Below are 22,588 nucleotides of genomic sequence, written 5' to 3' on the forward strand. Positions count from 1 at the left end.
TCATTCTAACTTACAATTTTTGTCATTTAGTTGAATCAAATTTACCAGTCATCAGTGTCATATTGATGCATTTATAGATCTGTGTCATATTGATGCATTTATAGATCTGTGTCATATTGATGCATTTATAGATCTGTCATATTGATGCATTTATAGATCTGTCATATTGATGCATTTATAGATCTGTCATATTGATGCATTTATAGATCTATCATATTGATGCATTTACAGATCTGTGTCATATTGATGCATTTATAGATCTGTCATATTGATGCATTTATAGTTCATTTATTTTGGCTGATCATTATGAACCATATTTAGCTCATTGGGTCACAGCACAGCTTATGGGATGGTCTGTTGTGTGTTGTACATCCATCTGTTTGCCCAAGTTTGTTATCACTACACCTCCTAAACTACTTGAAGGATTGCATTGAAACTTTCCACATACATTTATCCCATGGTCTAGTTTTCCGAAATGAAAATGGTGCAGCACGGACATTCAGTGTTGACACCACAGTGGCCATCTTAAAAATCCTGTTATTACTACTGTTCAAGAATGGATGGTGATATAAAAATGGAGTTTTCAATAAAAGACTTCTTATGTTGTTTTTTTAGTCCTCAGTGAAAATGTTGCCATTCTAGCCTCCAATATGGCCACCATAGCACTGGGCTTGACAAATCTTGTCATCACTACTTGTTCAGAGTGAAAAGGCATGTTAACATATGGTTTTCTTATGATTTACAGTTGATCTTAAATGAAAATGTTGCCAATCTGATGTCATTCTGACATTCATTCATGTTGCCAATCTGACATTCATGTTGCCAATCTGACATTCAAGTTGCCAATCTGACATTCAAGTTGCCAATCTGACATTCAATATTGTCACATTAGTCATCTTGAAAATTTGGTTATAGCTCATTCTTGTGAACGGTTGCTGTTATCAGCATAGGGTTTTCACTGAAAGAGTTCTTGTGATGTTTTGTTGGACCTTAATGAAATTGGTTCCAGTTTGACCACAGTAGTGTTATGAAAAATCTTGGTATCACTATTTATGAGTGAAAGATCATATCAGCATGGAATTTTCAAGGAAATACTTATTATTATGTCTAGTGGATCATAAATAAAAATAGTAGCAATTTCTGACTTCCAATATGGCCATCACAATGACCATCTTGAAAATCTTATTGGTGCTACATCTCCTGAATGGCTGGTTATATCAATATTATCCTTTCACAAAAAGACTTCTTTTGATGTCTATTTGGTTATGATTAAATAATTTACCAATCTGACAACCAATACATCCACCATGGCAGCCATATTGAAAATCTTATTATTGTTACTTCTCAGAAATGGAAAGTTATATAAATAGTTGATTTCCACCAGGAGACTTTTTATGATGTCATGTTGGTTTTAATTGATGTCTTGTTTTGTCCTACACGAAAATGGTGCCAATCTGAAATCCACAGCAGATAATTTGAAGATCCTCTTGTTGCTAAAATATATCAGAGATGGTTTCAGCACTCCTCAGTTAAAAGGAATAAATAGCCTATGCTGAATTCCTGTAAATTCTTATTGGCCAGTAGAGCATTAAGTGACACCGACAAACTCTATTGTTCATTGTTAGTTTTCTTTGTTTATTTAACTTGTGCCTTTCAAACAAAGCTTGTTCTTTGATAGGAGCCTAAATTTCATTGGTTGAAATATTCTTCTTGTATTTTACTGGCTGGTCAGTTCTTGATTAAAATGGCACTAGAACATGACCAGTAGTCGAATGTTGTTAGATCTTACAATAGAACATACAGCAGAGTTAAGACTATTTTAATTGAATTGTAATAAAGTTAAAATTAGTTCAATGGTTTTTAGATGTCACACTTAAGGAAAGTTTGAATGCTTTGTAAAGAGAAACATTTTCTTTCTCCAGGAAAACATCTTGGATATTTTAGTGGAAAACCATGGAAGAGTGAACTTTGCGCCATTTGGCACTGATATTCTAAATACTCAGAGGAAAGGTATGGGCATTTTCAGTAAGGATATCTCTAGGTATGGTATGGACCGTGATTGTGAGGGTATCTTTAGGTATGGTATGGACTGTAATTGTGAGGGTATCTTTAGGTATGGTATGGACTGTGATTGTGAGGGTATCTTAAGGGTATCTTAAGGGATGGCATGAATCTATGATTCTGAGGGTATCTTTAGGAATGGTATGGACTGTGATTGTGAGGGTATCTTTAGGTATGGTATGGACTGTAATTGTGAGGGTATCTTTAGGTATGGTATGGACTGTAATTGTGAGGGTATCCTTAGGTATGGTATGGACTGTGATTGTGAGGGTATCTTTAGGTATGGTATGGACTGTGATTGTGAGGGTATCCTTAGGTATGGTATGGACTGTGATTGTGAGGGTATCTTTAGGTATGGCATGAACTGTGATTGTGAGGGTATCTTTAGGTATGGTATGGACTGTAATTGTGAGGGTATCTTTAGGTATGGTATGGACTGTGATTGTGAGGGTATCTTTAGGTATGGTATGGACTGTAATTGTGACGGTATCCTTAGGTATGGTATGGACTGTGATTGTGAGGGTATCTTTAGGTATGGCATGAACTGTGATTGTGAGGGTATCTTTAGGTATGGTATGGACTGTAATTGTGAGGGTATCTTTAGGTATGGTATGGACTGTGATTGTGAGGGTATCTTTAGGTATGGTATGGACTGTAATTGTGAGGGTATCTTTAGGTATGGTATGGACTGTGATTTTGAGGGTATCTTAAGGGTATCTTAAGGGATGGCATGAATCTGTGATTCTGAGGGTATCTTTAGGTATGGTATGGACTGTGATTGTGAGGGTATCTTTAGGTGTGGTATGGACTGTGATTGTAAGATATGGCATGAATCTGTGATTATTAGGGTATCTTTAGGTATGGTATGGACTGTGATTGTGAAGGTATCTTTAGGTATGGCATGGACTGTGATTGTAAGGGTATCTTTAGGTATGGCATGAATCTGTGATTGTGAGGGTATCTTTAGGTATGGTATGCACTGTGATTGTGAGGGTATCTTTAGGAATGGTATGGACTGTGATTGTGAGGGTATCTTAAGGGATGGCATGAATCTGTGATTGTGAGGGTATATTTAGGTATAGTATGGACTGTGATTGTGATGGTATCTTTAGGAATGGTATGGGCTGTGATTGTGAGAGTATCTTTAGGTATGGTATTGGCTGTGATTGTGAGGGTATCTTTAGGTATGGCATGAATCTGTGATTATTAGGGTATCTTTAGGTATGGTATGGAACTGTGATTGTGAGGGTATCTTAAGGTATGGCATGAATCTGTGATTGTGAGGGTATCTTTAGGTATGGCATGGGCTGTGATTGTGAGGGTATCTTTAGGTATGGCCTGGGCTGTGATTGTGAGGGTATCTTAAGGTATGGCATGAATCTGTGATTGTGAGGGTATCTTTAGGTATAGTATGGACTGTGATTGTGAGGGTATCTTTAGGTATGGTATGGACTGTGATTGTGAGGGTATCTTTAGGTATGGTATGGGCTCTGATTATGAGGGTATCTTTAGGTATGGCACGAATCTGTGATTGTGAGGGTATCTTTAGGTATGGTATGGACTGTGATTGTGAACGTATCTTAAGGAATGGTATGGACTGTGATTGTGAGGATATCTTAAGGTATGGTATGGGCTCTGATTGTGAGGGTATCTTTAGGTATGGCATGGGCTGTGATTGTGAGGGTATCTTTAGGAATGGTATGGACTGTGATTGTGAACGTATCTTAAGGAATGGTATGGACTGTGATTGTGAGGATATCTTAAGGTATGGTATGGGCTCTGATTGTGAGGGTATCTTTAGGTATGGCATGGGCTGTGATTGTGAGGGTATCTTTAGGAATGGTATGAACTGTGATTGTGAGGGTATCTTTAGGTATGGCATGAATCTGTGATTGTGAGGGTATCTTTAGGAATGGTATGGACTGTGATTGTGAGGGTATCTTTAGGAATGCTGTGGACTGTGCCTTTGAGGGTATCTTTCAGAATGGTACAGACTGTATCAATGAGGGTATCTTTAGCAATGGATTGGACTGTAGTCTGTGAGGGAATCTCTCGGAATGGTGTGGACTGTGTTCATGAGGGTATCTTTAGGAATGGGATAGACTAGTCCTGTGTACTGTATTAGTTAGTTTATATCTCTGGCAAGGTGTTTCTCGGAATACTATGTATTGTTTCAGTAAGAGTATCTTTAGGAATGGTACTGATTGTGTCAGTAAGAGCATCTTTAGGAATGGTACTGATTGTGTCAGTAAGGGTATTTTTAGGAATGGTACTGATTGTGTCAGTAAAAGTATCTTTAGGAATGGTACTGATTGTGTCAGTAAGAGTATCTTTAGGAATGGTACTGATTGTGACAGTAAGGGTATTTTTAGGAATGGTACTGATTGTGTCAGTAAGGGTATTTTTAGGAATGGTACTGATTGTGTCAGTAAGGGTATTTTTCAGAATATAATAAACCACTTGTTTCAAGCAAGGAATATATGCTCATTTGGTCTTTGAATTTATGGTTTGTGGCAACGATGAAATCAATCAAAATTGGTAACCCACAGAAACAAGTGAGTTTGTAGCATACCTAAGAATGATGTGTTTGGAAGGCACCTTACTGGTTCTCTGCTTAGAGAGATATTCTCAGCCAAGACCTAGTGTTCAGAAGATAGCTTGTTTATTTGTCCTTTGCAAAAGAGTGATGTACTCAGCCGAGACCTAGTGTTCAGAAGATAGCTTGTTTATTTGTCCTTTGCAAAAGAGTGATGTACTCAGCCGAGACCTAGTGTTCAGAAGATAGCTTGTTTATTTGTCCTTTGCAAAAGAGTGATGTACTCGGGCGAGACCTAGTGTTCAAAAGGTAGCATGTTTATTTGTCAATTGCAAAAGACTGATGTACTCAGGTGAGACGTAGTGTTCAAAAGGTAGCTTGTTTATTTGTCCTTTGCAAAAGAGTGATATACTCAGGTGAGACCTAGTGTTCAAAAGGTAAATTGTACATTTATTGTCCCTTGCTGTGAAAATGATTACAAACACATTTTCTACCTTGAATTCACTGCCATGTAACCTTAGAAATAGTATTATGAATAGGGTATACAGTGTTACCTTTCTCCATCAATACATCCATTTAGACATCAAGATCTGCATTTGTTTCAGGTTGTGTTGTTGGACATCAACAAAATGAAAATATTTCTGGTTCTTGAAAATTTAAATCATCTATATATAATTTGACTTTGATTGTAGAATCACCTATATATAATTTGACATTGAACCTACAATCACCTATATATACTTTGACATTGAACATGCAATCACCTGTTGTATCACCTAGATCAGGGGTGTCAAACTCAATCGCTCAGTGGGCCAAAACTCAAATCACATGTAAGGTTGCGGGCCGAACAGGATAAACATTCAATAAGCGGAAAATTAAACCTTTTTTAAACATTAATATAAATTAAAACAGAAGAAAGTTTTAATAATAAAAAATCATTGGCATACCCATTTTCGCTCTTATGCCAATTTGTCAGAGCTGGATGTTTGGCAAGGCTGCTAATTAGGGAATTTGATTTGCACTTTATATCACAGGGCCATTAAAAAATATTTTTGCCTAAAATTCTCTTTTGGGCCGGATATAATTGTACACCGGGCCTGATGTGGCCCGCGGGCCTTGAGTTTGACACATGTGACCTAGATATAAGTTGACATTGATCATAGAAATAGGCAACTGTAGAACAGTTGATAAAATAAAGGGAAAAAACCCAACCCATCTCATGGAAACAAATTCATTATTTTCAACTTGGTATTGGAATTTGAAGGTTATGTTACCTTATCATTTGTAACTTGACTTGTAAGTCTTATTGTGGAGTAGTCCTGGTAATTCATTGGACAGAGTGTCCAACTTGTAACTGATGGTTTGAGGGTGTGTTGCCAATACAGGCAGCCCTGTCCAGCTGTCTTGTGTACTTAGGAAAGGCACTAAGCTCCCATTTCCTTGGCATGTTATAGCCCATAATGTGTTCAAATCAGTTTACAGAAGAAATCATATACTGGATATGTTGAAGAGAGAACAAAATAGTTCTATCGGAATTTTGTTTTTGGAAGAAATTCTGATTTATTTTATTGACTTCTGTCCAAATAACAATAAAAGTAAGGTCACAGGGGAAGGGTGATGTAATTGTAACCTAGTTGTGCAAGTACTGTTAAACAGCATATACCCAGTAAGACACTGAACTTTTTATAGTTTTTCTTTATTTCAACAGGTTTATTTGGAGATGTTGAATTGGATGGAAAACCAATTTTGAAGTGGGATATTTATCCCTTAGATTTCACAGATAGTATAATTGAAAGGTAAAGATAGCCAAATGAGTGTTTCCATTTAAATATATGAATTCACTGTCATATTTTTTGTTAACTTTATCACTATTTTTTGTGTGTAAATATTTTAAATATTTAATGTGATTTTGCTGTTTTTTGTGTATAAATGTATAAGTTGATTTCACTGTTTTTGGTATATAAATATATCAGGTGATTTCACTATGTTTTTGCATAAATGTATAAGGTAAATTCTCTATTTTTGTTTGCATGTATGTAATGTGATTTCACTATTTTTGTGTATAAGTATACAATTTTATTTCACTAGTTTATGTGTGTAAATATAAAATGTGATTTCAATATCTTTTTTATGATTCACTAATTTTTTGTGTATTATGTGATAACAAATTTTATTATCAAACACAATGAAATGTGATTTGTCTGTGGACACAACAGAACCCCCACTCAGTGTCCAACAATTTAAACACAAGGGATTGTGATATAAATTGACACAACAGAACCTTCTTTCAGGGACAATGGTTCAGACACAGTGGAATGTGGTCCTTTTGTGGACACAGTAGAACCCCATCTTAGAGGGTGACAACTTGAACATACAATGAAGTGTGATCTTTGTATGGAAACAGATGGAACCTCCTCTTAGAGGACGACAGCTTAAACACAGTGAAGGGCGAGCCTTCTGTGGACACAATAGAATCCCCTCGTTTAGGTGGCAACAATTTCAGTTTTGACCTCGTTACTAAGCAGCCGTGATAAGAGGAAAAGAGTATTGAAGTTCAGGCTCGTTTTTCCTGTTTAAAATATTTGAAGGTTGAATGAAAATTACCTTGCCCTACAGGAATTATGGAACTGAAAATCTTAATCCCTGCCATCCCAAACTACAAAAATTATTGGTTGTACAGGCTAGTTGGGCTAGGAAATCTTCATCCTCTTTCTCCCCAGTCTATGAAAATATTGGTTTTCCAGGTTAGTTCAGCTAGGAAATTTTCATCCCTTGCCTTCCCACTTCCCAATCTACAAATGGAAGTGCTGATGAAAATGTAATTTTTCAAAAACCATGAAAATTTACACATCCTATCCATATATTATCGTTTCATGGTTGGTTGGTTTTAACAGCACTTTAAATGCTTAATTGGCTAATAAGGCTAAGGAAATGGGAGCTAAGTGTTATCAAGGAAGAGACACTAAGGCAGCTGATCCTGGCTGGCTTGAATTGGTAACAAAACCACAACTCTTAAATTATTTGTTTGATACATAGCCACATGTACGAACATAGCTCCCACCCATAAAAATGAATAAATTCATGTTACTTGTGTGTATTTATTTAAAGCAACCTTAAAATCATGTCAGAAATTTAAGTACAGTAGAATAATCATTAGTTGTGACTGACAGCTCTAAAATGAATGATTATCAGTATTCCATAGCAGATGCAGACTCAAAAGTTTAGTTGGTGTACACATATTGGCAGGGTGCACAACGTTTTATGATGTTTGTGTTTCACTCAACTGCAGAACATGGAACTAGTGCAGATATTACCAAATGTAGAATACATTCCCCATTTATATTAATGTTAGGAAAATAAACTCCACTACCTCCCAAACCAAACCCTCCTGAAAAGATGAAACTTTCATTTTTTCTGAGTGTATACCATATAGACTTAGCGAAAAAACACTTACCCATTTTGCTATTTTTAAGTTTTTACTCAGCACTTAAGTAAAACACTATGAATAATCTGCTATGAGTTACCACCTGTCATTATCAACCATAGTTGTCATGCACAGATTTTATTATATAAATGCACTGTCATGAGTGACCACTTGTATAAAGCGACTTGCGACTACAAATTTTAGGCAAAATAAGCAATTTTAAACTGCTGTGAACAACCACATTGCAAAAATAGAGATAAACACTGCCAACCTTTTCATTTAATCTTTTGTCAACAGAATCACTTGGGGGGATCTAACAAAACACTAGTTGATTCTGGCTACCAGTGTTCTTAAACATGCAGATAGTATCTTATGTGACAGATCCTAAACAGTAAAGGGTTTACATAGTTCAATTGCTTCCATTGTTTCTTTATCTTTGGTAAGAACTGCATAACCCAATAGTATCATAATTAGAAACTTTCATTAATGGTTTCACTCTGGCGGTCAAATACATTATTTGGCACTCAGCATTAAGAGGTTAGTGTTAGAACTGATCGGCCTGGTGTCAGGATAATGTGACTGGGTGGGATATCATGCTACATATCTGCAGCATGATGTCCCAGTGCTAGACATCACTATAAACTGCCACACTGCAGATATCATAGCAATATGACTGAAAAATTATTAAAGCTATGTTAAAAATCTAATTCACACACACTTCTTTAATGACTAACTATAGCAGTCAGACATATTGTTTTCCGTTGGAGTTGATTTGTAATGCTTGGTGTGAATGAGGTATTTATCTTATATAAGTGATTATGAATGTCACTTATATAAGTGATTATGAATGATTTTTTCAGTGGTCCACTCAGTTTAACAATAGGCATGCCCAGGAAAATCTTGTTATGGCCAAATGTAACAAACAGTTGTTTAATACCTATCTTGACCAGGTCCTTTATTTTGCTTGGTTCTTTTTGGGAGAGCTCTTCGCAGAAAGGAATTCCATCTTTCAGTTATGGAGAGGGGAAAGTGGCAAATGTTGGCGACTGGTGCAAAGTCAACAGCATCAACCCTTTGATCATGCAGGTGGCTGATTTCTTTCTGTGGCTGTTGTAGGAGAAAATGTTAGCACTGGTTGCCATTAAAAACTACATCTCCCTGATTATGACTTTCAGGCATGATTTCAGAGGGGATATTTGCTATGAGAAAGATCTGTAAGACCTGCTAGACAATTTTGACATGAATAGGACAAAATTCCTTTCATGAGTTTTGAAATGACTAACCCCTTTCATGGGTTTTGACATGACTAATCTCTTTCATGGGTTTTGACATGACTGACCCTTTCATGGGCTTTGAAATGACTCAATTTGAACCTGTTAGCCAGTTTTGTCTTGAATAGGGCAAAATCCCTCACCTCTTTCATGGGTTTTGAATTGACTTAATTTGGATCAATCTGTGCCTTTAGCTAGAATCTTACATATAAGACAGCCTTTGCATGCCCTTTCCATGGGCCTGAACTATCTCCATTTGAGATCAGATTGTTCCTTGGTCCTAATGACACAGCCAACCTTTGTAGCTAAGAATAGACTGCCATTAACAGGCAGTCAGAATCATTGTGTACTCCTCTGTTTGAGAGAAGTGACCATGCAGAGCCCTGTCCTTGCCCTCAAGGGCCCTGTCCTTGCCCTCAAGCATTAATTCAAGTTCTCAGAAAAACATTGTGGAACAAGAAAATGTCTCTTTATTTCAGTGAAAACTGGAAATGAGGATATCATCCCACAATCCCTATTATTATGACAGAAGTGGGTGACATGCTTGGTATACTCTGAAGTCTCGAAAGATCAGAGTTGCCTCGTGATTTCAGCTCATAAAATTAGAGTGATCTCTGCAAGCATCACTTTTAAACATAACATTTTGATCAGACTTGATGGAAGCAGTTGTCTGGTGTGAACAGTCAGCCATCTTAAACTTTTATCTCAGAGATTTAGCAGAGACAAGATTTGAGTCTTTTGTATAAAGTGGCTGCTGCCTAGATGACCACCAAAGCCAGATTATTAAAAAAATTTCTTAGCCATGATAGTTGCCATGATAGTTGTCATGGTTTACATAACTGTTGGTTGTATTGCTATTAAGTTACAAGAGTGGGCTATCCATCATATGGGGGAATTCAGCCATTTTTCACTCTAAGGGTGCCAATGGTAAAGGTGGGATGCCCAGCATCCCTCCTTTTAACCTATTCTCCTAGCATTGATGTAATCATGGCATGTGTTCAAAGAAGAAAGCAAATATTTTGTCAAGTATGTTTCTCCAACAAATACACCCAATCACATTGTGATAAGTTGATTTTCATAACATTGCGTGATCAGGTAAGTATTAACGGGGAAACAATTTACTAACACATTTGCTGTTTGTCTCACTTATAGTAGTGTCAGTTATTATATTGTCAGTGTCATGCTACAGTATCCTTTTTTCTGCACAATTAACAGTATCAGTTTCATTTCTGGGCAGTGTCGGGTTATTATGTCAGCAAGTGCTTTGTTATGAGGTCAGCAAGTGCCTTGTTATTATGTCAGAGAGTGCCTAGTTATTATGTCAGCTAGTGCCTTGTTATTATGTCAGAGGGTGCCTAGTTATTATGTCAGCAAGTGCCTAGTTATGAGGTCAGCAAGTGCCTTGTTATTATGTCAGCAAGTGCCTAGTTATTATGTCAACCAGTGACTACTTACGAGGTCAGCTAGTGCCTTGTTATTATGTCAGCTATTGCCTAGTTATTATGTTAGTGAGTGCCTAGTTATTATGTCAGCTAGTGCTAGTTATTATGTCAGCAGGTGCCTAGCTATTATGTTAGTGAGTGCCTAGTTATGAGGACAGCAGGTGTCTAGTTATTATGTTAGTGAGTTCCTTGTATAAAGATCAGCTAGTGCCTTGTTATTTTGTCAATTAGTGCCTAGTTATTATGTTAGCAAGTGCCTAGTTTTTATGTTAGCAAGTGCCTAGTTATGAGGTCAGCAGGTGCTTAGTTATAATGTTAACAAGTGCCTTGTTATAAAGTCATCTAGTGCCTTGTTATTATGTCAGCTAGTGCCTAGTTATTGTGTCAGTGGTATCAAGTCAAGGTATTTTGTTAGCAGTGATAAATTATTTTGTCAGTAATGTGAAGTTATTTTGTTAGGAGTATGCATTTATTTTCTCAGCAATGTCAAGTTTATTATGTTATCAGTGTCAGCTTGTTATTGTAGCAGTGTCAAGTTATTTAGCAGTGTCATGTTATTATTTAAGCAGTGTCATGTTATTATTTTAGCAGTATCATGTTATTATTTTAGCAGTGTCATATTATTTCAGCAGTACCCATTTATTATTTTAGTAGTGTCATGTCATTATGTTAACATTTTGTATGAAATTTCCTGAAAATCATAGAATGTATTTTTGAAAACCCAAAATATTTGTTGGAATACATTTGTTTAAAGTCACACTGTTTACCATAATATCCAGTGCCAAGTCTTTTTCACAGTGCATTTGATTTCTTTGATATTAATTGCCATGAATTATCCTTCCTCCCAAATGAAGCATGTCATGAATGTTAAGATTTACAGTAAATACATTAGGGCTGTTCCATTAAAACATATATGGGACCTAGGGATGGCACTTTGAAAGTGGGGTACTCACCCATAGATGCAATTTAGAATTTTCTGTTCATTTTAATATGAACTCTATGAACCAAAGCACCCTGACATATATTTTTAAAGAACTGTTTTCCCTGGGTACCATGTACATTTAAATGGAACAGCCCTTTTACATTGCCTCACATCTGAGATGTGTTAATCTGCATAACTGTTTTACTTGTATCGGTTCTCTTCTTTGTCTATCAAAGGGTAAGTCAGTCAGGAAAATGGAGGCCTCACATCTGTGGCAGCCACCCTGCTACTCTCTGTAGAGCAGAGCTAAACATACCTGGAGACCCTGCAGACACATTTCTAAGCTTGCAGGTGAGAAATCATTGAGAACAGTAATATTATTCCTTCACTATGAAGTGCCACAATATCACTGTCCTTTATTACTCTGTGGACAGTAATGGATCCTGTTTTTGGAACACTGTCCATTATTACTGTGTGGACAGTCATGGATCCCGTTTCTAGGTGATACTGTAATAATTCAGTCAGTCGACCTCCAAATCTATATTGGCATGTTAGTTGTTTAGAGTCTTATCTCAACTATTGATAAAACATGAAATTGTTGCAGATAGATTTGACTGCAGTATATGAGGATACATGTTGATTGTTTTTACACACTTGCTGGTGTTTCTTGCAGTGCCAGTTACAGTTGGTTGAAATGGTCATTGTGCAATGTATACAACATATTATAAGATCCTTCTCTTGACTGCTTGTAAATCCATGTGGAATCACAATATTCTACCAACAGTCACATTTTTGATTGACCAGTTCAGGTAATTATCTGGTTCATCAAATCCAGTAACCAGTAAGATGTGTCTTTCAGTTGTTCAAATTTCTTGTTGTTTTGGTTATGTGACTAAAACTTTCTTGGATTTATCATGTGACTGGGAGCTTCAGCTTACTGATAGGGGTTTTCTTGGCTTGGAAGGGCTGGATTTGCAAACAGAAGATGTGGTGAAACTTTTCATGGCTTGGAAGGGCTGGATTTGCAAACTGCATAGATGTGGTAAAACTTTTCATGGCTTGGAAGGGCTGGATTTGCAAACAGAGATGTGGTGAAACTTTTCATGGCTTGGAAGGGCTGGATTTGCAAACTGAATAGATGTGGTGAAACCTTTGATGGCTTGGAAGGGCTGGATTTGCAAACAGAGATGTGGTGAAACCTTTGATGGCTTGGAAGGGCTGGATTTGCAGACTAAATAGTTGTGGTGAAACCTTTCATGGCTTGGAAGGGCTGGATTTGCAAACAGATGTGGTGAAACTTTTCTTGGCTTGGAAGGACTGGAGTTGCAAACTGAATAAATGTGGTGAAACATTTCATGGCTTGGAAGGGCTGGATTTGCAAACTAAATAGTGTGGTGAAACCTTTCATGGCTTGGAAGGGCTGGATTTGCAAACAGAGAAGATGTGGTGAATTTCATGGCTTGGAAGGGCTGGATTTGCAAACAGAGATGTGGTGAAACTTTTCATGGCTTGGAAGGGCTGGATTTGCAAACAGAGATGTGGTGAAACTTTTCATGGCTTGGAAGGGCTGGATTTGCAAAATAGTCCTTACATATTATGATGAAGTTAATACCATGAAATAAACATATTTCACTTTAAAATGTTTTGTTTTTCTTACTTGAGTTCAACGTAACCTAGACAACGCTGCCTTTGGTGTCAAGTTAAGGAGAAATAGAGGATATTTTTGGACACATAAAATCATGGCATATGTAAAGGTGAATGTTTTGTGATAGAAAGTATGACTCAGAGTGAAATTACTAGAATCTTTGTGTTGCAGATGGAATCAATATTTTCAAAGATATGTAATGCCTGCAATAATTTGTTTTACTGAATATTGCTACTGTACTACTTTATAGTTGAACTCTTATTATCTCTCACCATTACTGTACTAAAGTTTAAGTTAATTTTGATTTTAAAAATATATTTTAAAAGTTTAGGAATGGACATGTCTGCTTTGTAAAAAAATTAAAATAGAAATAGCATTTTGTATGAGGTAAAGTTTGCATGCTACCATTATCAGATATATTTATCTATGTGTAGGGGTCCAATCTTTTAAATTTCATTTTTTCTTCATCCCAGGGCTGGCAGAAAGGGATTGTTCTGATCAATGGCTTCAATATTGGCCGTTACTGGAATAGAGGTCCTCAGCAGACACTGTATGTCCCTGGACCAGTTCTAAAGTCTGGCAAAAACCAGGTAACATGATTTGGGATGTTGATAGTGGTTTGTAACAGTCATTAAAGGATTCATTATTAGTTATTCATTAGGCAGAAGCTTTCAGCAGAGATTTAAAATATCTGGGCCTGTTCTAAATTGGGCATAACCAAAGTAATTTTTTTGAAACTTGGTTTGTTTACATTTTTAAATTCAGTATTAGTTATTACTGAAGTGGAGTTCCTAAGTAAATACTATACATACCCAGACCTGTCCTGAAGTGGGGTCAAAACCATTTATATTCCAGTTTTTTCCTCAAAGCAATAATTAGTGGAGTTTTCTGGTTGCTTTTCAAGTTGTTATAAGTATGGTGAAATCTCTTCTGAATGTTCTATCACTATTATAGAGTTATAAGCATGGTGAAATCTCTTCTGAGTGTGCTGTCACTGTTATAGAGTTATAAGTACGGTGAAATTTCTTCTGAGTGTGCTATCACTGTTAAAGAGTTATAAGTATGGTGAAATCTCTTCTGAGTGTGCTATCACTGTTATAGAGTTATAAGTACAGTGAAATCTCGTCTGAGTGTGCTATCACTGTTATAGAGTTATAAGTACGGTGAAATCTCTTCTGAGTGTGTTATCACTGTTATAGAGTTATAAGTACGGTGAAATCTCTTCTGAGTGTACTATCACTATTATAGAGTTATAAGTATGGTGAAATCTCTTCTGAGTGTGCTATCACTGTTAAAGAGTTATAAGTACGGTGAAATCTCTTCCGAGTGTGCTATCACTGTTATAGAGTTATAAGTACGGTGAAATCTCTTCTGAGTGTGCTATCACTGTTATAGAGTTATAAGTGTGGTGAAATCTCTTCTGTGTGTGCTATCACTGCTAAAGAATTATAAGTACGGTGAAATCTCTTCTGAGTGTGCTATCACTGTTATAGGGCTATAAGTACGGTGAAATCTCTTCTGAGTGTGCTATCACTGTTAAAGAGTTAGAAGTACGGTGAAATCTCTTCTGAGTGTGCTATCACTGTTAAAGAGTTAGAAGTACGGTGAAATCTCTTCTGAGTGTGCTATCACTGCTAAGGAGTTATAAGTACAGTGAAATCTCTTCTGAGTGTGCTATCACTGTTAAAGAGTTTTAAGTACGGTGAAATCTCTTCTGAGTGTGTTATCACTGTTACAGAGTTATAAGTACAGTGAAATCTCTTCTGAGTGTGTTATCACTGTTAAAGAGTTATAAGTATGGTGAAATCTCTTCTGAGTGTGCTATCACTGTTATAGAGTTATAAGTACGGTGAAATCTCTTCTGAGTGTGCTATCACTGCTAAAGAGTTATAAGTACGGTGAAATCTTGTCTGAGTGTGCTATCACTGTTATAGAGTTATAAGTACGGTGAAATCTCTTCTGAGTGTACTATCACTATTATAGAGTTATAAGTATGGTGAAATCTCTTCTGAGTGTGCTATCACTGTTAAAGAGTTATAAGTACGGTGAAATCTCTTCTGAGTGTGCTATCACTGTTATAGAGTTATAAGTACGGTGAAATCTCTTCTGAGTGTGCTATCACTGTTATAGAGTTATAAGTGTGGTGAAATCTCTTCTGTGTGTGCTATCACTGCTAAAGAATTATAAGTACGGTGAAATCTCTTCTGAGTGTGCTATCACTGTTATAGGGCTATAAGTATGGTGAAATCTCTTCTGAGTGTGCTATCACTGTTAAAGAGTTAGAAGTACGGTGAAATCTCTTCTGAGTGTGCTATCACTGTTAAAGAGTTAGAAGTACGGTGAAATCTCTTCTGAGTGTGCTATCACTGCTAAGGAGTTATAAGTACAGTGAAATCTCTTCTGAGTGTGCTATCACTGTTAAAGAGTTTTAAGTACGGTGAAATCTCTTCTGAGTGTGTTATCACTGTTACAGAGTTATAAGTACAGTGAAATCTCTTCTGAGTGTGTTATCACTGTTAAAGAGTTATAAGTATGGTGAAATCTCTTCTGAGTGTGCTATCACTGTTATAGAGTTATAAGTACGGTGAAATCTCTTCTGAGTGTGCTATCACTGCTAAAGAGTTATAAGTACGGTGAAATCTTGTCTGAGTGTGCTATCACTGTTATAGAGTTATAAGTACGGTGAAATCTCGTCTGAGTGTGCTATCACTGTTATAGAGTTATAAGTACGGTGAAATCTCTTCTGAGTGTGCTATCACTGTTAAAGAATTATAAGTACGGTGAAATCTCTTCTGAGTGTGCTATCACTATTATAGAGTTATAAGGATGGTGAAATCTCTTCTGAGTGTGCTATCACTGTTATAGAGTTATAAGTACGGTGAAATCTCTTCTGAGTGTGCTATCACTGTTATAGAGTTATAAGTGTGGTGAAATCTCTTCTGTGTGTGCTATCACTGCTAAAGAATTATAAGAACGGTGAAATCTCTTCTGAGTGTGCTATCACTATTATAGAGTTATAAGTACGGTGAAATCTCTTCTGAGTGTGTTATCACTGTTATAGAGTTATAAGTACTGTGAAATCTCTTCTGAGTGTACTATAACTATTATAGAGTTATAAGTACGGTGAAATCTCTTCTGAGTGTGCTATCACTGTTAAAGAGTTATAAGTACGGTGAAATCTCTTCTGAGTGTACTATCACTGTTATAGAGTTATAAGTATGGTGAAATCTCTTCTGAGTGTGTTATCACTACTATAGAGTTTATTTATTTTGATGATCTGCAGGATGAAACGTTTATAGATTTATTACAGGGTGGTACCCAAAAAGGGCAGGGTGGTACCCAAGAAGGGCAGGGTGTAACCTATGAAGAGCAGGATGCTCTTTTAAAACAGGTTATGGACTACTCTATTTACAAAGGGAAGTTGGGAGATGAGTTTGGATCAGATTAAGGGCAAAATAAGGAACAGATGAACATGCATTGGAAGTATAAATAAATCATTGAACTTTTGGAATGTACGAATGAAAATGTGTGTAAAATATGAGGATAGCTTTACTTGTTTCTATTTAATGATTTGGAAGGTCAGGATCATAAGAAATCTTTTATATCATTATATATTATATGCTCTGGTTATATATTTATGTATATGTTTGTTTTTGTTATCTGCTAGATAGAAATAATGGGGATTATTGAACCAGTGAAAACTGTCCTAGCAAACACTTACATATAAAGAACACCTGTCCATCATTAACCTGTTTTCTTACATATTTCTCCACTTGACACAGGACCACTCTGATGGCCTAATTGGATAGAGTGACTGCCTTGAGTGTGGGAGGTCACAGGTTTGAATCCCAACCAAGTCATACCAAAGACTTACAAAAAATGGTACTAGATGCCTCACTTGGCACTCAGCATTAAGAGGTTAATGTCAGGACTGGTTTCAGGATAATGTGACTGGGTGGGACATGATGTCATGTGTCTGCAGCATAATGTTTCAGTGCTAGATATAAAATGCCACACTGCAGGCATCTTAGCAATATGACTCAAATTGTTAAAGCTATGTTAAAAATTCAAAAACACACTCCACTTGACATGGAACATCTATCAATAAAGGACAGAATTTTGAAATTTCATTGAGTACCCTGAATAGACTGGTCTGTCTGGTTCAGATAGCTGATATGACTATGATGTGATAGGTGGTAAATTAGTTTGACACTCGAGTTACCATCATTAGACTCTTGGACACTTGAGTTACCACAATTAGACTCTTGGACACTTTAGGTAGTTATCATGGTTAGACTGTTGAACACTTGAATTATCATCATTAGAATGTTGACAGTTGAGTTACCACAGTCAGGCTGTTGGACACTTGAGCAACCCAAGTTAGAATGCTGGACACCTGAGTTAACACATTTAGACAGTGGGACACTTGGTTTACCATAATTTCAATGTTGACCACTTGAGTTACCATTATTCAACTGTTGGACACTTGAGTAATTAAAATTAAACTGTTGGATATTCATGTTACAACAATTAGACTGAGACACTTGAATTTACCATTATTAGACCACTGAACACTTGAATTTACCATTATTAGACCACTGAACACTTGAATTTACCATTATTAGACCATTGAACACTTGAATTTACCATTATTAGACCATTGAACACTTGAATTTACCATTATTAGACCATTGAACACTTGAATTTACCATTATTAGACCATTGAACACTTGAATTTACCATTATTAGACCATTGAACACTTGAGTTGCCATTATTAGACCATTGAACACTTGAATTTACCATCATTAGACCACTGAACACTTGAATTTACCATTATTAGACCATTGAACACTTGAATTTACCATTATTAGACCATTGAACACTTGAGTTGCCATTATTAGACCATTGAACACTTGAATTTACCATCATTAGACCACTGAACACTTGAATTTACCATTATTAGACCATTGAACACTTGAATTTACCATTATTAGACCATTGAACACTTGAATTTACCATTATTAGACCATTGAACACTTGAATTTACCATTATTATACCATTGAACACTTGAATTTACCATTATTAGACCAATGAACACTTGAGTTGCCATTATTGGACTTTTAGACACTTGAGATACTACAGTTAAACTGTTGAACATTTGAGTACTACAGTTATGCTGTTTTGAGTTACCATAGTTTGACTGTTGGATGCTTGAATTAATCTGTTTAGACTGTTCGTCACTCGAGTTACCACAGTTAAACTGTTGGACACTTGAATTACTACAATTATATTGTTGGACACTTAAGTTACCGTAATTAGACTGTTGGACACTTGAGTAACCATAGTTAGAATATTGGACACATGAGTTGCCACAATGAACTGTGGGACACTTGAGTGACTAAACTTAGAATGTTTTACACTTGAGTTACAATAATTAGACTTTTGGACACAAGTTACCATAATTTTTATCAGCTGATATATGTGTCTAAGAAGTTACCATGTGAAAGAAAATGAAATAGTCACAAGTTTAATTTTTGGAAGAAATTTGTTTTTGCATAAACATTACATTTATGAATTGACTGGTGGCGTAGTGGTTAGATCGTCTGCCTTGGATGCAGGTGGTCATGGTTCGATCCCTGGCCGAGTCATACCGAAGTCTTACAAAAAATGGTACTAACAGCTGTCTCGCATGGCACTCAGCATTAAGAGGTTAGTGTTAGGACTGGTTGGCCTGGTTTCAGGATAATGTCACTGGGTGGGACATCATGCTCCATGTCTGTGGCATGATGCCTCACTGCTAGACATCACTATAAACTGCCACACTGCAGACATCATAGCAGTATGACAGAAAAATTGTTAAAGCTATGTTAGAAATCCAAATCTTACACACACACACACATTTATGAATTGTGTTTTTTTACAGTTAAATATTACATATACAAGAAAATTTTGTTTGAGATTTGCTGTTGCTATAGTTTAAGTAATATCCATCCATGCTTAACTAGTTTTCTCTCAAAAATATTTTACTTTCCTCTTACAAAACCATGCTGTTGTTTTATTCCACTTTTCTGATTGTAAAAAGGAAAAATATTATTGACAAATATAATTGATGGATGTTTCTGGTTAAGATTTAATTTTGATTAGGTCCTCAGACAAGTCTTGGACAATAATAGAAGCTTATTGTTATTGCCAGTATGTTCTTTCTGAGGCACACACAGTATAGTAGTAAGGGGCAGGTATGTACTGACACACACACAGTATAGTAGTAAGGGGCAGGTATGTACTGACACACAGTATAGTAGTAAGGGGCAGGTATGTACTGACACACACTATAGTAGTAAGGTGCAGGTATGTACTGACACACACAGTATAGTAGGAAGGGGCAGGTATGTACTGACACACACACACAGTATAGTAGTAAGGGGCAAGTATGTACTGACACACACACAGTATAGTAGTAAGGGGCAGGTATGTACTGACACACAGTATAGTAGTAAGGGGCAGGTATGTACTGACACACACTATAGTAGTAAGGTGCAGGTATGTACTGACACACACAGTATAGTAGGAAGGGGCAGGTATGTACTGACACACACACACAGTATAGTAGTAAGGGGCAAGTATGTACTGACACACATACAGTATAGTAGTAAGGGGCAGGTATGTACTGACACACAGTATAGTAGTAAGGGGCAGGTATGTACTGACACACACACAGTATAGTAGTAAGGGACAGGTATGTACTGACACACACAGTATAGTAGTAAGGGGCAGGTATGTACTGACACACACACAGTATAGTAGTAAGGGGCAGGTATGTACTGACACACACACAGTATAGTAGTAAGGGGCTGGTATGTACTGACACACATAGTATAGGAGTAAGGGGCAAGTATGTACTGACACACACACAGTATAGTAGTAAGGGACAGGTATGTACTGACACACACACAGTATAGTAGTAAGGGGCAGGTATGTACTGACACACACACAGTATAGTAGTAAGGGGCAGGTATGTACTGACACACACAGTATAGTAGTAAGGGGCAGGTATGTACTGACACACACACAGTATAGTAGTAAGGGGCAGGTATGTACTGTCCACTCACACACAGTATTGTAGTAAGGGGCAGGTATGTACTGACACACAGTATAGTAGTAAGGGGTAGGTATGTACTGACACACTCACACACAGTATAGTAGTAAGGGGCAGGTATGTACTGACACACACACAGTATAGTAGTAAGGGGCAGGTATGTACTGACACACACAGTATAGTAGTAAGGGGCAGGTATGTATTGATACACACACAGTATAGTAGTAAGGGGTAGGTATGTACTGACACACACACAGTATAGTAGTAAGGGGCAGGTATGTACTGACACACTCACACACAGTATAGGTGTAAAAGTCAGGTATATACTGACACACAGACACACAGTATAGGTGTAAAGGTCAGTTATATACTGACTCACAGACACACAGTATAGTTGTAAAGGTCATTTATGAACCGACACACACAGTATAGCTGTAAAGGTCAGATATGTACTGACACAGAGTATAGTTGTAAAGGTCAGATATATACTGACACACAGACACAGTATAGTTGTAATGGCCAGACATTTACTGACACACACACACACACAATATAGTAGTAAGGGTTAGGTGTGTACTGACACACACAGTATAGTTGTAAAGGTCAGATTTGTACTGACACACACACAAACACACACACAGTATAGTTGTAAAGGTCAGACATTTACTGAGACACACACACACGCACACTATAGTAGTAAGGGTTAGGTATGTACTGACACACACAGTATAGTTGTAAAAGTCATATATGACACTGACACAAGCAGTATAGTTGTAAGGGTCAGGTATTTAATGACACACACACAGAATATAGTTGTAAAAGTCAGGTATGTACTGACACACAATATAGTTGTAAAGGTCAGATATGTACTGACACAGAAACACAGTATAGTTGTAAAGGTCAGGTATGTACTGACACAGAAACACAATATAGTTGTAAAGGTCAGATATGTACTGACACAGAAACACAATATAGTTGTAAAGGTCAGATATGTACTGACACAGAAACACAATATAGTTGTAAAGGTCAGATATGTACTGACACAGAAACACACAGTATAATTGTAAAGGTATAGTTGTAAAGGTCATATATTTACTGACACACACACAAACACATACATGGTTTATTGTAAAGGTTAGACATGTGCTGACAGACACACAAACACATACATGGTTTATTGTAAAGGTTAGACATGTACTAACACACAGACACGCACACAGTATAATTGTAAAGGTATAGTTGTAAAGGTCAGATATGTACCAACACACACCAGCAGTATAGTTGTTGTTCTTCTTGTTTTAGGGATTAACGCCATTTTTCAGCACACAGTAGGCCATACATGGCAGCCAGTATTAATGGTGGAGGAAGAACCCAGGAAAACCCCGGAAAGAACCACCGACCCATGAGAAGCTACTGGCAAGCTTTCTCACATACCCACATTAGCCAGGTCTGAGACTTGAACCCACGCAGACAGAGGTGAGATGGCAGTGATCCGTAACGGAGAGCCCTTTAGACCACTCGGCCACTCGGGGCCCTCAGTATAGTTGTAAAGGTCAGATATATATACTGACACACACACAGGGTATAGTTGTAAAGGTCAGATATGAATTGACTCATACAGTTTAGTTGTAAAGGTCAGATATGTACTGACACACACAGTGTAGTTGTAAAGGTCAGATATGTACTGACACACACAGTGTAGTTGTAAAGGTCAGATACGTACTGACACAATATAAAGGCCTGGTATGAGGATAATGACACACAGTATGACAGTATATAGGCCTGATGTCAGGATAATGACACACACACAGTATGACACACTATACTGACATAGTATAAAGGCCTGGTGTCAGGATAATGACACACACTGACACAGTATAGTTGTACAGTTCAGATATGTACTGATACACTAACACACATAGTATAATTGTAAAGTTCAGATATGTACTGATACACAAACACACACAGTATAGTTGTACAGTTCAGATATGTACTGATACACAAACACACACAGTATAGTTGTGCAGTTCAGATATGTACTGATACACAAACACACACAGTATAGTTGTGCAGTTCAGATATGTACTGATACACAAACACACACAGTATAGTTGTGCAGTTCAGATATGTACTGATACACAAACACACACAGTATAGTTGTACAGTTCAGATATGTACTGATACACAAA

The 22,588-nt window shown here is 36.9% G+C and overlaps 1 protein-coding gene across 2 annotated transcripts in view; it reads left to right on the forward strand.

Moving 5' to 3' along the window:
* LOC149796095 (beta-galactosidase-1-like protein 2) overlaps positions 1 to 22,588 on the forward strand; it is a 222,225-nt gene that overhangs the window by 73,018 nt on the left and 126,619 nt on the right. For both annotated transcript variants that reach the window (XM_089966017.1, XM_089966016.1), the window contains exons 15-18: positions 1,923 to 2,010; positions 6,306 to 6,393; positions 11,893 to 12,007; positions 13,775 to 13,891. In XM_089966017.1, the coding sequence (XP_089822143.1) occupies positions 1,923 to 2,010; positions 6,306 to 6,393; positions 11,893 to 12,007; positions 13,775 to 13,891 (408 nt within the window). The remainder of the gene's footprint in view (positions 1 to 1,922; positions 2,011 to 6,305; positions 6,394 to 11,892; positions 12,008 to 13,774; positions 13,892 to 22,588) is intronic.

This window comes from Sinohyriopsis cumingii, chromosome 7 (assembly GCF_028554795.1).
Source record: "Sinohyriopsis cumingii isolate HCF-2022 chromosome 7, ASM2855479v2, whole genome shotgun sequence".
NCBI lineage: Eukaryota > Metazoa > Mollusca > Bivalvia > Unionida > Unionidae > Sinohyriopsis > Sinohyriopsis cumingii.